This window comes from Mauremys mutica, chromosome 2 (genome assembly GCF_020497125.1).
Source record: "Mauremys mutica isolate MM-2020 ecotype Southern chromosome 2, ASM2049712v1, whole genome shotgun sequence".
Classification (NCBI taxonomy): Eukaryota; Metazoa; Chordata; order Testudines; family Geoemydidae; genus Mauremys; species Mauremys mutica.
In genome coordinates this window covers 203,450,607-203,465,295 of record NC_059073.1, presented here as the reverse complement: position 1 = coordinate 203,465,295, position 14,689 = coordinate 203,450,607, and the positions used below count along the sequence as shown (strand labels likewise).

Below are 14,689 nucleotides of genomic sequence, written 5' to 3'. Positions count from 1 at the left end.
AGGTAATCCACCTCCCTGAGAGGTGGTAGCTAGGTAGACACTGTCTACACCCGGGGTTAGATCGGCTTAACTATGTCACTGAGGGGTGTGGATTTTTCACACCCCTGAGCTATGTAGCTGGGTAAACTTAACTTTCAGTCTAGCAATGATAGCACAGTCCAGCGTTTGTAACATTTACATTCATAACCACAGAAGGGAAGGTAATGTCATAAGCATGGATTGGGATGTCAATGAGTGACTCAGGCAGGATGTGGCTGCAAGGCAATACGGAGATGCTTTAGCAATACAATAATTTAAGGATGAGATAGCACTTTGGTGATAAAACCCTTATATCCAGTGACCTTTTTTCAAGATATTATCTCTGGGATGAAAGGTAGAGTTTGTTCTCCATTTGCATGTTTAAACTGACCTTGGATACATGTCTACTATTGCATATATGTGGTGTGATCAGTGTACTGCATTTACACAAAAAGGGCATGTCTGACTTTTGTTGGATTAGCATATCAAAATGTAAAGCTATTTACTTCTCATTCATGACAGAAATGTTTTTCTTCTTTGAATTCAGTTTTTTTCTGCAGCTTTTTTATATTAAAAATATCAGGAATGATTTCTAGCCCTGACAAAAGCTGTTTGAAAAAGGGAAAATATTTTAACAAACTTTTTTGCAAAAATCAAGTATCCCCCCCGCCAATCAAAATATGTCAAAATTATTGAAGCAGCTCCAGTTCTGACTTCTTTGGAGAACTTTAGCAGTCTCCAGAGGACTATCACAGGAGGCTGAAACCAAGAACTGCAGCTCTCCCAATACTAACTGAGAAGATAAGGGGTGGTGTCTTTTATGTAGAGGTAATATTTCTAGGTAGTCTAGCTATATCTAATGTAAAAAAAAAAGCATAAAAAGCTTGCTAAAAGTCCTTTGATGCCTTCTGAAGAATTCATAAAGCAGTAAAGGGCAGGCACACAATTTTTTGTTTGTTTTCTTCTTTAGTTAAAAGCATCAAGTGGCTGAATATAGAAGGAAAAAAGTGGACCAAGAACAGAGCCCTAGAGAATATGTACTAGAAACAGGGCCAGCTCCAGTGTTTTTGCCGCCCCAAGTGGCGCCAAAAAAAGCCGTGATTGGCGGCAGCTCTACCGCCGCCGCCGCTTCATTCTCTGAGAGGAACTGAGGGACCTGCCGAATTGCTGCAGAAGAGCTGGATGTGCCACCTCTTTCCATTGGCAGCCCCAGGCACCTGCTTGCTACGATGATGCCTAGGGCTGGCCCTGACTAGAAAAATTATCATGAAGAGAAGATAGATTAGAGACATAAGCCACCCAAAACTGTCTATCTTTGAGATAAGACTTACATGAGAGCATGAACAGTGGTATTTTCAAGTGTTCACAGTAAAACTTCCCATTGACTTCAGTGGGAGCAAAGTTAGGTGAATGCCAAGCGCTTTTGACAATCCCACCTCAGTGTAGCTGAGACAATAGACGAGATAACAGTACTTTTTGTTCTAGTCTATTAAACTCTGATGACAGATCCAGTAAAATCAAGACAGATGATAGCCAACTGGGCAGTAGCCACAGCAAGTCCATTGTGAGCCATCCGTAGAGTGCTTTCTATCAAGTGACTTGTTCTGACCCCTAACTGACAATGGACTTGGTTGAGGACAATGCACTTCAACAGTTTGCAGATGAAAGGAGACAAAGAGACAGAAAAAATATTAATCATAAAAGGGTCAAAACTGTTTTTTTTTAAAGAACAAGAATAGTTAATGAACATCTGATGGGCGGGAGGAAAGAACTTGATACAACCAGTTGTGATGTGTTGAGCAATGGGGTGGACTAACAGAGGAAGCCAGTGTCACAATATCCCTAGAAGAAACTGAAGGAAATGAAGAGAGGAAGGTGTTACAATTCCTACTTACCTCATTAAAAGACAGAACAAAGTGAATGCCTCAGACATAGACTGTCTGATCTGAAGAACAAAATTCAGGAGGTTCAGAAAAAGGAAGAACATAAGTAACACTACATTGCCTTCTTAGCTGGTTTACAGAAATCTACTTGTCCACTGGACTTGGGCAAGTAAGTTGGCTTAACAGGCTCCCTCACCTAGCAGCACTAGCAAACTCTTGCCCAGCATCAACACCAACCCCCGTCAGTATCCCACATAGCAACCTCCAAACTTCCCTCTAGCACGGTGGTTAAAATAGGGTGAAACAAGTGGGAGACTCAGCACGCTATCTGGGGAAGAACTCTCCTCATGGTTTTAGTAGCACCGGCCAGCCAGGAAGGGAAATGCTACCTCTATTTTTAGCAGAACTGCACTCTTGTGTGATTTTCCGTACTTTTAACCCTTGACGCAACACCAACACACTCTTCAGCTACACCCATCATCACCAGTATCCCCTACCAACAATTACAGTTACAACATTTAAACATCACATTCATTTTCATTATATTTTATGTATGGTGGGAAACTCTTCAGTATAGTGGCCTGTTATTTAAGTTTATGGCTTAAGCTATACGACTTCTCTTCTACATAGTGCCTAATTTTCATGTTTGCTTGGCTCTGCGATAATTACTACGTTAGTGTTCTCCTATTAAAAGATACTACAGTAGTTGCCCAAGCACAGAAGTATCACTATTAAAGGCTGCAGTATGCCAGAAATTGCTTTGAGCACACTTTCTAACCATCGTAAACAACTCGTGTGTTTTCTTTCCAAATCTAATGTTTCGGAGAGTTTCAGCCTCCTTTTCGCTCTCTCCTCACCCTTTTTGCACCAGGTACGTTCAAAAAATAGCTCTTGGGTCTAGCACAAGCCAACTATATGGGAGGAAGAACTCATTAGAGAGCAGTTTTCACGGGATTTCCAATCTGGGAAGAAGGAGAAAGGGGGTTGGAGGAGGCGATACCATAACAAACTAGAAACGAGACTCATTTTAGGAGGCCAAAGAAGCTGGACGCCCCCTTTTGAACTTCCTAAGCCTTAATTAATTGTTATGTTTTTCATATGCAAAGAGCAAAACATGCGCATTTAAGGTGGATGACTTTTACTTCAGATTAGAGAAAGCAAAAGCAAATGAAGTGTGCGTGTGAGAGTCAGAGAGAAAACAGTGGCATGTAACTTACATTGTAACAGCAGCCACCTTGAGTTCCCCGATTCCTACTCCTCTCAGCCAGCAGACAGGAAGTGAGACTTTACATTTAAGGATGTGTGTAGTGCGGTGTGGGACTTTGCGGTTGACTTACCCGGTTAGCTGGGGTAGGAGCTCTACAGGGATTGCTGTTTGATTCCTGCTGACTCCCTAAGGCAGGCCTGATTATTACTGTTTATTTCTGGTGACACCCACAGTTGTGCTAGTAGTCTTCCAAACAAAGAAATAGGCATGATTAGCTGTCTAGGGGGGGTCACACAGTCTAAAGCCGGACAACCAAATAATCAGAAAACAGGTTATGAGAAGCTCAACAACAACTATATGTCATATTCACAAATATATGTAAATAGGAAATGTAAATTATACCCTATGTACTACTCTGGCATGACATTGGCAGGTAGCAAATTTCCCATTGGGATCACAGTAGAGATGGGGCTTCTGGAGGGACCAAAATGCATGGAGAGTCAGGACGGTTGTTCCATACACAAGGGTCAGCACAGAGATGTTTGTGTGAAAAGCAGGTGTGGTTCATTACTCCAAATGTGAGAGCTGGGACATGAGGGTGGCTCTTAAGGGAGAGGGAATGAGGACCAGGGCCGGTGCAAGGATGTTTCGCACCCTAGGCGAAACTTCCACCTTGCGCCCCCCTTGCGCATCCCCACCCTGAGGCGCCCCCCCCTCGTGGCAGCTCCCCCCCTCTGCCCTGAGGCGCCCCCCTTGTGGCAGCTCCCCACCCTCTGCCCTGAGGCACGCCCCCTACCCCAGCTCACCTCTGCTCCGCGCATGAGCATGAGCACCCCGAGCATGCTGTCACTGCTTCACTTCTCCCGCCTCCCAGGCTTGCGGCGCCTAAGCTGATTGGCGCCGCAAGCCTGAGAGGCGGGAGAAGTGAAGCAGCCATGGCGTGCTCAGGGAGGAGGCAGGGCAGGGGTGAGCTGGGGTGGGGAGTTCCCCTGCATGCGGCCCTCTCCCCTTACTTGCTGCAGGCGGCCCTCCCCACGCTCCCCTGCCCCAGCTCCCTCCGCCTAAATGCCGGCGGCGACCGGGATGGCCGAAGATCCGGCCGCCACAGTAGCCACTGAAGAAAATGGCGCCTCCCAAATCCAGTGCTCCAGGCGATCGCCTAGGTCGCCTAAATGGTTGCACCGGCCCTGATGAGGACACAGGAAATCCTGGAGGAAAATCCTTGAAACACCAGCCCTCAAACAGGAAGATTGTACTGAGGCTTCTGCTGTATTAAAACATGTAACTAAAGCCAAACACCAGGAAGGGTGCATCTCAATCAGTGACTCAAGGTCTGTGTGCTGTGCTGAGGACTGGGACCAATTGTGCCTATCTATGGAGTAGTACTCAGCGAAGTAGGATTGTGACATCTACCCTGCACTCAGCTATCTGCACCACACATCTGAAATCTGACAACATGTATTCACTGGGGCAGAGCCTCAGCTAGTGTAAATTGTCACGTCCATTGATTTGGCGCTATGAAAATGTACATCAGCTAAAGACCTGCCCCACTAATCCCTAATTTCATGGACATTTTAGAGAATGACCTGAACTCAAATGCCAGCAGGGATGAAGCCCTTAGAGTTTTCTGGGCATTCAGAATTTGGAGATGGACCTAATTTCTGTAGCTGAGGTCCATATATAATCATAGCAAAGAACTGGAGGAGTTCAAGGACACAAGCTCTTGTATAGACTGAAAAGAGAAGTACAGGAGGTGGGAGGAACTTATGCAGATCTCATAGGAAAGCCCACATGTTAACGCACGCATGTTTATAGTGTTGGGGAAAAGGTTTAGCAAAGGCAAGCAAAGGAAAACAGCACTGTAGTAATCCAGTCCCGACCCTTTCAAATATTCTAGGGTCAGTGCGGCCGAAGGCAACTGGCATAGTGCCTGTGGCAGGTACACGGCAGTAACTGGCATATCCAGGTAGTATGAAAGAAATATGTATAAAATATAAACAATGCTAGGAGGATGATCAAGCACTGTAAAAGTTTGAAATTGAGCTCCGGAGGTTTCCTGCAGTGAGAGAAAGAGAGAGAGACACACACACAGATAAAAAACATTCAGGCAAGACAACACAGAATCCTAGAAATAAAGGTCTATTAAATTAGCTAGTCTCTTCCTTCACTCTTACCCCACCTGGCTAATGAAAGATTCTTCCTTCCTATTATTATTTGTATTACAGTAGATCCTCTTGCTGAGATCAGGGCTGTACTGTGCTGGGTGTTGTCTGACACATGAGAGACAGTCCTTGCCCGCAAAGAGTTTGTAATCAAAATATATGAGACAGCATGAGCGGGAGGAAGTAAGTGGTATCCACATTTTACACACGGGGAACTGAGGCATAGAGAGATTATGTGACTTGTCCAATGTGACACAGGAAGCCAGGAGACTAGGGCAACTTTCCGGGAAGAAGAGGACGCTCGCCATTGCGCAAGGGTGATTGCAAAGGGAAGTACTGCGTTGGCAATGGCAGCATTTTAGGAGAATCTCGAAGGAACCTACCCAGCCTAGGCAAGGAAAACATGTACTGTAAACATTTTATCAATGGGTAAACTGAGGCATAGCACTGTTATGTGACTTCTGCAAGGTTACACAACAAACCCAGTGAAAGAGCTGGGACAAGAACCCAGGCATCCCAAGTCCCAGTCCCTTATTATCTCGGTCCCTCGGTGCTCTAATTTTAGATACAATTTTATTTTCCCTGCTGTAGGTATTATCCCACATTGCCTCTCCAAAGAGGTTCCAGTGCCAGTCAGGATAGCCTTAACCCCACGGCTCTCAAACAAAAGCTAAACTGAACTGGATATAATCAAAACATTTCACCCACCTGAGCAAAAAGAGCCTTTTGCTTAGGCAGCTATTCACTAATTTCTCAAGCTGCAAAGGAATAAAACAGAATCAGGGAAAGAGGTGGTGTAAATTGCTTTGAAATCATGTTTTCTCCTTTCAAGGAGAACAAATAAATAACTAAACACTGCAGAGTTATAAATCTCAGCCATCCGATAGCGATTAGCAATTGGGCAAGTTTAAATGCAGTAATTCCAACACAGGAGGTGGGATGATGCAATAAATCACAAGAGTTAAAAAACCGAGTCACATAAGAGTTTGGTTTGCATTTTCTCCAGGCTAGGGCACAGGAGCAGCAAGAGGGACATTAGCATAGTCCAGCCTTACCAAGTTTGCTTTGGCCACCTTATGCATCGGTGATTCCGAGTGGACCTCCTTCTGCTCCATTGGCTGGCTGTGAAAAACAAAGACACCAAAATAGAATCCAGCTGACTCTTCTGCAGCTGCATCAGCTCAGATCAGCAGTGCTAACGGGAACAAAAACTATGCCTCAGTAAAGAAAGAAGCTGTGACCCAATGATGCACAGGCACAAATATATAGATTGTGAAGGGGGTGTTTTTACACTTTTGAATGTATCTGTGCCATTTTAGGCAAAACGAGAAAGTGGAGCGGAGGTATGGGGAGCTGAGTCTGTCATGAGCCTCCTTATGGCAGGATTTCATATTGGATATGTCATTCTATTTTATTCCCCTGCAGGGGCATGCACAGGAATTTAAATTTGACCACTTTTGGAGGGGCACGTTACAGCAGTGGCCAGGGGTTGGTTCAGCATCTGGGGGCTGGAGCAGCAAATGGCAGTCAGCAGCTGGGGATAGAGCAGCAGCCGGGGCTGGGGCAGAAATAAATATTTTTTGATGAATATGTGCACACCTGTTTCCCTCCCCCTCAATTTCTCTCCCTCTTGAATCTCAAGATATTGTTTTTAAATGTACAAGCATTTGGTTTAGCAGCAGGGTGGGGAAAGAATCAGCCATTGACCCATAGGCCTAGACATGAGCAGGAAAACCTTTACTGAAGACACTCCAGCTCTCAAAGGGCACCAGGCCCCAAGTGCAATCTCATCCCTCAGCCGTGTAGACTGTGGGGAAGCAGACAGGAGCTCCCAGATTGAAGCCAGCTTCAAAAAGCAGCAATGGAGCAAGGAGAGGCCCATACACTGCACCTTCATGAACACCAATGATATCAGCAGACCACTCTGTACAAGTAGAACTCTGGACATTCTTTTCTGTCTGCTGATTGGTCGTCTAATATACACAAGGTCCCAGGGACATCCCAAAGTTCATTCCATGTGTTCTTTTCATCTCTCTAAGTGACTTGGCCCTTGGTGCTGGGAATCGCTGGCTTTCATGTGCTGCTTACCCAATGGTGCTGCACATACTCTAGACTTCCACTCACTAAACTATGACAGTGCAACAGTGCAACAGTGAACCAAGAAAACAATGTTTTACTGAGGAAAAATACTTGAGAAGGGACCCTTCAGAAGGGGCTAATGTTCACTGCAGATATATACACAAATGGGTAAATTTCTCTGTGCATAAAGGTATTTGAGCAACAAAATAAGCAAGTGAGTGCCAACAGGCAACACTTAAACCCTGGTTTTATTGAACTCACAGGTCTTATTTTTGTGCTGCAAAGGGTGGGTGGGGGCGATACGTGCAGTGCTTAGAATCACATGGCTAAGACTGTGTATTTAGAACCAAAGATGGCCATGAAATGATCATTTGGTGTCTTAGACCTTGGAGATTTTGAAAGTGTATCTGTGTGAAAAATTACAATATGAATGCGAGAACTGGGAGGCAGCTTATATGAGATACTGGTGGCTAAAAGAAACACAGCCATTTTACAGGTGCTCTAAAAGTGACACTACCTGTCTGACAGCTTTGCTGCTGCTTTTGCTATTTTTATCCATCCTTCTTCAAAGTACTAATATGAATTAGGTGCACAACATAAATGAAATAGACTAGAAAAGGGTATCCTGAGTCTTTCCCACAGATTTCTTTCCTCAGGAGGAGACAGTCCACACTTGGAGTCCAAATCTTTCCTGACCACCCATATAAGTGTAAATTGAAACTTCTGTTCTGTTAGTATTTAAGCTTTTTCAGGTAGGGACCAAGTTTGTCTATGCTTTATAAATGCCAGGTACCTGCACGATGCTATGCAAAGGCATAATAATAATAATAATTAAAAACAACGAATGGCAGCTAATTCAGGAATGAACTACCCGAAAGTATTTTGGGTACTATTTTTTTAAGTAACCATAGAATCATGGAAAAGTAGGGCTGGAAGGGGCCTTCAGATGTCATCAAGTCCAGCCCTTTGCGCGGAGGCAAGAGCAAATAAACCTAGACCATCCCTGACAGGTATTTGTCCAACCTGCTCTTAAAAACTTCCACTAATGAGGAATCCATAACCTCCTTTGGAAGCCTATTCCAGAGCTTAACTATCCTTATAGTTAGAAAGTTTTTCCTAATATCTAACCTCAATCTTCCTTGCTGCAGATTAAGCCCATTATATCTTGTCTCACCTCCAGTGGACATAAAGAACAATTGATCACTGTCATATTTATAACAACTCTTTAGTCACCTAAGACTTATCAGGTCCCCCTCAGTCTTCCTTTCTCAAGACTAAAGATGCTCAGTTTTTTAAATTTTTCTTCATAGGTCAGGTTTTCTAAACCTTTTATCATTATTGTTGCTCTCTTCTGGACTCTCTCAAATTTCTCCACATCTTTCCTAAACCATGACACTCAGAAATGGACACAATACTCCAGCTGAGGCCTCACCGGTGCAGAGTAGAGTAGGACAATTACTTCCTGTGTCTTACTTACAACACTCCTGTTAACACACTCTAAAATAATAGTCTTTTTTCAACTGCATCCCACTGCTGACTCGTATTTAATTTGTGATCCACTATAACCCCCAGATCTTTTACTGCATTATGACTGCCTCATCAGTTATTCCCTACTTTGTAATTGTGCATTTGGTTTTCCCTTCTTAAGTGAAGTACTTTGCACTTAGCTCTATTGAATTTCACCTTATTGAATTCCGACCAATTCTCCAATTTGTCAAGGTTGTTTTGAACTCTAATCCTGTCCTCCAAAGTGTTTGCAACCTCTCTAAGCATGGTATCATCTTCAGATTTTATAAGCACACTCTCCACTCCATTATCCCAATCATTAATGAAAATATTGAATAGTATCTGCCCAGGACTAAACCCCGCAGGGCCACACTAGATACACCCTCCCAATTTAACAGCAAACTATTGATAACTATTCTTTGAATATGGTCTTTTAACGAATTGTGCACCCACCTCATAGTAATTTCATCTAGACCACATTTCCCTCATTTGCTTATGAGACTGCCATATAGGACTATGTTAAAAGCCTTACAAAAATACAGCTATATCACATCTACTGCTCCCCCCCACCCAATCCACTAGGCCAGTAACTGTGTCAAAGGAGGAAATTAGGTTGGGTTGGCATGATTTGTTCTTGAAAAATCCATGTTGGCTATTCCTTATAATCTTATTGTCCTCCAGGCACTTACACATTGATTGCTTAATAATGGATTGCCAATACTTACCATGCAATTAGTTCTGAATTTTTGAGCTCCTCTCGCATGTGGTTTATTTGTGTCTGAAGATTCTTAAAAGTTAAAAAGAAACCAAACACACACAATTGAGCCTTTTTCGCATTTGGAAATTCACTAGTTGAGTGCACAATACAAGTCAAGTCTCCGTTCATTAGCAAAACACTGACATCAATTTGATCCTTGTAAATATTCATGTCTCAAACAGACGATGATAAACAAACTTATAGGAACTCCCAAACTTGATCCCCTGTGCTCACCGTATTACCACGCATTTCCGGGGCCACACACTTTAAAAGTAAAGTTACTGCTTGCTGCATGGTGGTGATGGATAAAAATGCTCTCTATTGTATGCCTTTGGGGCCCTACAGAGGTTATTGCGATACAAATTCCCTTACACTAAAATCTATATTACGTTTTATCCTGTTGTTTCATAGTTTGTCATTCTTGTTATTCATTTTGGGAAGGGCTGAGATGCTCTAGGGATAAGGGTCTTATAACTACTTAGACAGACAGAGAGAGATCTTATATTTTGACTAGTAATAGGATTTTATACCTCTATAATTTTGCCCTGTTCTGCCACTGTTCCTCTTGTTTCAGATATTTGGTGCTTTTCCTGAAAATAAACAAAAAACAAATACATGTTGCTGGAGGAAAAACTTCAGTTGCTTCTTTTGTTCTTAAAACATATATTACTCTTAATAATACATTTCTTAAAAGGAATAGCTATTAGCACAGCTCAAGTGTAGCAGTTTTCTATCAGTAGTTCTTTAATAATTACAATTTACACTGAAATAGTAACTATCACTCAAGGATCTCAAAGTATTTACAGATTAATTAATCCTCACACTCCGACTGTGAGATGCCTAAGTATTACTAAACCCATTTCTCAACTGGGTAAATGGAGACAGGTTACGGTCACTAAGTCCTCCAAGGACACGCTTGTCCAAAGTCATCCAAGTCAGCGCAGACAATAGAATGTAAAGTCCTGGTTCCTAGGGCCCATACTCACAAACACATGCATTCAATGGCAGACTATGGAGAAATTGAATAAATCAATCAGTCAGTCTTGTTCCTCCTCACTTTCTGGAAACACACAGTAGGTTTGGGACTCTGAGGGTATGTCTACACTATACACATTGTGGTGGCTCAGCTGTAGCACTGCAACTAGGCCACGGTAGCACTACAGTGTAGACATTTACTACTGTGATGGAAGGGGGTTTTCTATCACTGTAGTAAATCCACCCCCTTGAGAGGCAGTAGTTAGGTAAGTGGAAGAATTCTTCCATTGACCTAGCTGTGCCTACAGTGGGGGCTAGGCTGACCTAATTATGTTGCAGAGGGTGTGAAATTTTTCACAGACCTGACTGAAGTAGCTAGGTTGACCTAAGTTTTAGGTGGATCCAGGCCCAGTTAGCATTAAATCCTTCCTACAGTACTACTCTGCAGACTTGTGAGCTTGGTTCATGGAGACCAGAAGAATCAGTGTTGCCCTTTCTTAATGTGAAGAACTGAAACCACAGCCATAGGTACAAGTTCACAACCTTGACAGAGACCCTGCTTTGACAAGTACATAATTTTACTGTCTTGATCAAAAAATGAAAAAGCACTTTTCCTTACCAAAAACAAACATTAAAACCTGCAAACTAACCAAAGAGGGAACCTCCATCAGACCAAAATGCTCCATCTTAACATTGTGTTCAGGGGTGCTGGAACAATTTGTATAGTGGGGGTGCCGAGAGCTATTGAAGCAAACTGTAAACCCTGTATATTATGGAAATCTCTTCAAGCCGGAGGGTGGGGGCTGCAGCAACCCCAGCACAGCTAGTTCCAGCACCTGTGATTGTGTTTATTCAAAGTAACTTATGAGGTAACTAGATGGGTTATAGAATACAGAGATTTTCACATTACATGACTCATTCAAATCCTGCATCTAGAAAGTCAAGACCCAGATTTTCAAGATCTCATTCTTTGTAGCAGCAAAACAGGCTGTTATCCACTGAGGTGCTAATATTTGTGCCCGCGATGAAATATGAGAGCAAAAACTGGGAGCTCTATTTTTGCAAGTTCAAAGTATGACTGGAAAATGAGTGGCCAGGCAGAAGCCTGGCTGAAAATCTGGGCTCAGATGTTGTCATTGTTCAGTTCCCCAAAGTGAAACTGGTGGTCCCTAGTCCATTTTCTAATGGAGAAGAGCACAAGTCATAACAGCACTTAATCTAATGATCCCTTGTGGATAGTATCAGAAAAAAGAATAAGGAATCAGTGGGTCATGGAGACTGAACTCCCCTCTCATCCTAATGTCTTGTCCACACTAGCTTTGTCCATATAATTTCCCACCATTGCAGCACAGTTAGCGCAGCTGCACTAGTGATAGCATTGCTGGGGGAGCTAGTTGTAGTCAGGTCAGTAATAGCCATTGGTGTTTTGACCTCTGTGTTGTCTAGACCTGCTCTAAGCAGAGGTAAATAACATTGTGATTAAAACTGGTGGCTGGTGTGCACTAGTGCTCCCACCATGGCTACCACGGGTGGAGCTTTTCAGTGCTAGAGCAACAGTGGGTAATTTTGAGAAACTTGCTTGGTTGGAGGTGGTCCCTCCACTGCAGGGGAGTACATTGGTTGAGCAACAAGAAAGTTTATTGTACTGCTGCTATATGTGTTCTGTGGATAGAGGACTTCGGTCTCTAAAGCAGAGAGGCTGGCATTTTACAAGCACTAATCTCCCAATATAAGACTATTTTTAATAGTGTAAGCCGCGCGGCCTTGGCTACCGCCGGCGGCGGCGAGGGAGTCTATGGCGCGCCCCTCAGGCAGGGGAGCGCCGGCAGGAGTCTTTAGCGTACCCCTCTAGCAGGGGAACGCTGGCACCAGTTCGCAGCACGCCCCTCAGGCAGGGGAGCGCAGGCAGGAGTCTTTAGCGTACCCCTCGAGCGGGGGAACGCTGGCACAAGTTCGCAGCGCGCCCCTCAGGCAGGGGAGCGCCGGCAGGAGTCTTTAGCGTACCCCTCTAGCAGGGGAACGCTGGCACCGGTTCGCAGCGCGCCCCTCAGGCAGGGGAGCGCCGGCAGGAGTCTTTAGCGTACCCCTCGAGCGGGGGAACGCTGGCACAGGTTCGTGTACCTGCACCTCGGGCTCGGTCGGATAGACCGCAGCGGGCAGCTCCAGGTCTCCCAGAGTCTCCGGGTCTTCCGGTCCCCTGTAGCAGTCCGCGCCGGGCAGTCCCACGGTGTCCCGTCCGCTCTCGGGTTCGGGCTTCACTGGGTCCGGCGTCTCCGCGGGGACAGCAGTCAGGTCGGGCGGGAGCAGCGCGGCATCTGCGACCCCCCATTGTGCTGCCGCCACGGGGCAAAGGGCCCTGCCCTTTGTACCCCTGCCTCCGCCCCTCCCGCAGCTGGGGACGGAGTTCACTCGCCGTGGCCCCGCCCCCTCCGGCGGGGAATGCGGCGGTTTCCGTTCCGGGTCAGTGGGGAGCCCCCCTGGCTCCCTACATACCCCACCCCTCAAATCCAGCTCCCGGTCCTCGGAGCTGGCATCCCCCTCCTCGCTGAGGCGGGACAGGAAATCCGCGTTGGCATGCTCGCGTCCCGCCCGGTGGCGGATCGAAAACGCGTAGGGCTGTAACGCGAGGTACCACCGTTGAAGCCGGGGATTCGTGTCCTTCATCTCATTGAGCCATTTCAGGGGGGCATGATCGGTAACAAGAGTAAAGGGGGCTCCAAGGAGGTAATAGCGGAGGGCGTCCACTGCCCACTTAAACGCCAGGGCCTCTTTCTCCAAGACGGAGTAGTTCCGCTCTCTGGGGAACAGCTTCCGGCTTAAATAGACAACCGGGTGCTCCTCCCCGTCCACCTCCTGCGAGAGGACCGCCCCAAGCCCCACGTCGGAGGCGTCGGTCTGGACGACAAAGTCGCGATGGAAGTCCGGGCTGAAAAGTACCGGCTCGCTACACAGCCGGGCTTTGATCGCTTGAAAGGCCTCCTCACAGTCGGCCGACCAGCACACTCGGCGGGGGCTATTCTTAGTCAAGAGGTCGGTCAAAGAGGCCGTAAGGGTTGCGAAGTGCGGTACGAACCGTCGGTAGTACCCAGCTAAGCCCAAGAACTGCCGTACCTGTCTCTTTGTAGTCGGCGGCTGACATTCTTGGAGTGCTTGAACCTTTCCGATGAGGGGCCGCACTAGTCCCCGACCCAAGGTGTAGCCCAGGTACGTGGTCTCCTCTCGGCCGATTTGGCATTTCTTGGGATTGGCCGTAAACCCGGTGGCGCGAAGGTCGCGGAGGACAGCCGCTACCTGGTTGAGATGGTCCTCCCAGTCACTGCCATAGATGACCACATCATCCAGGTAGGCTGCGGCGTATGTAGTATGTGGCTGTAGGACCCGATCCATCAACCGCTGGAAGGTTGCCGGTGCCCCATGGAGGCCGAACGGCATTCGGGTGAAATGATAGAGTCCAGAAAGGGTGGCAAAGGCAGTCTTCTCCTTAGATCGCAGCTCCAAGGGGATCTGCCAATACCCTTTCGTAAGGTCTAGGGTGGTGATATACCGGGCGTCCCCGAGTCGCTCCAGGAGCTCGTCCACGCGGGGCATGGGGTAAGCATCAAACTTCGAAATGGCGTTAACCTTCCGAAAGTCGATGCAGAATCGGCGGCTCCCATCGGGCTTGGGGACAAGGACGACAGGGCTCCGCCACTCACTCTGGGAGCATTCAATAACTCCCAGCTCCAAAACTGCTTGGACTTCGTCTTCCACGGCCTCCCGCATTCGCCTAGGCAATGGCCGGGTCGTCCCCCGGACTACCACCCCGGGGTCGGTCTGGATCACATGATGGGCCAGCGTAGTTTTTCCGGGCTTTGTGGTGAAGGTCGTGGGGAACGCGTTTATTAAGCAGGTAGCTTGGACTTGCTGCTCCGGGGTGAGCGTCTCGGCGAGCTGGGGCCCGCCAGTTTCCGAGACCTCAGGGAGTCCCGGCCCCAGGTCTGGATCGGGGGGGTACGGGGCAATTAGTAGCCCTTCCGGTTCCTTCCAGGGCTTCAACAAGTTTATGTGGTAAATCTGTTTTTCCTTCCGGCGGCCCGGTTGGCGGATTTCGTAAGTGACCGGG

General features: G+C 46.4%; 1 protein-coding gene across 5 annotated transcripts in view; it reads right to left on the bottom strand.

Annotated features, from left to right (window-relative positions):
- Positions 1 to 4,977: 4,977 nt before the first annotated feature.
- The window catches only part of LOC123364886, a 29,185-nt gene continuing 19,473 nt past the window's right edge, over positions 4,978 to 14,689 (bottom strand). For all 5 annotated transcript variants that reach the window (XM_045007379.1, XM_045007378.1, XM_045007382.1 and 2 more), the window contains 5 exons: positions 10,143 to 10,202; positions 9,581 to 9,642; positions 6,326 to 6,392; positions 5,979 to 6,028; positions 4,978 to 5,164 (listed from right to left, as the gene is read on the bottom strand). In XM_045007379.1, coding sequence (XP_044863314.1) covers positions 5,008 to 5,164; positions 5,979 to 6,028; positions 6,326 to 6,392; positions 9,581 to 9,642; positions 10,143 to 10,202 — 396 coding nt within the window. In that variant the 3' untranslated portion in view covers positions 4,978 to 5,007. The remainder of the gene's footprint in view (positions 5,165 to 5,978; positions 6,029 to 6,325; positions 6,393 to 9,580; positions 9,643 to 10,142; positions 10,203 to 14,689) is intronic.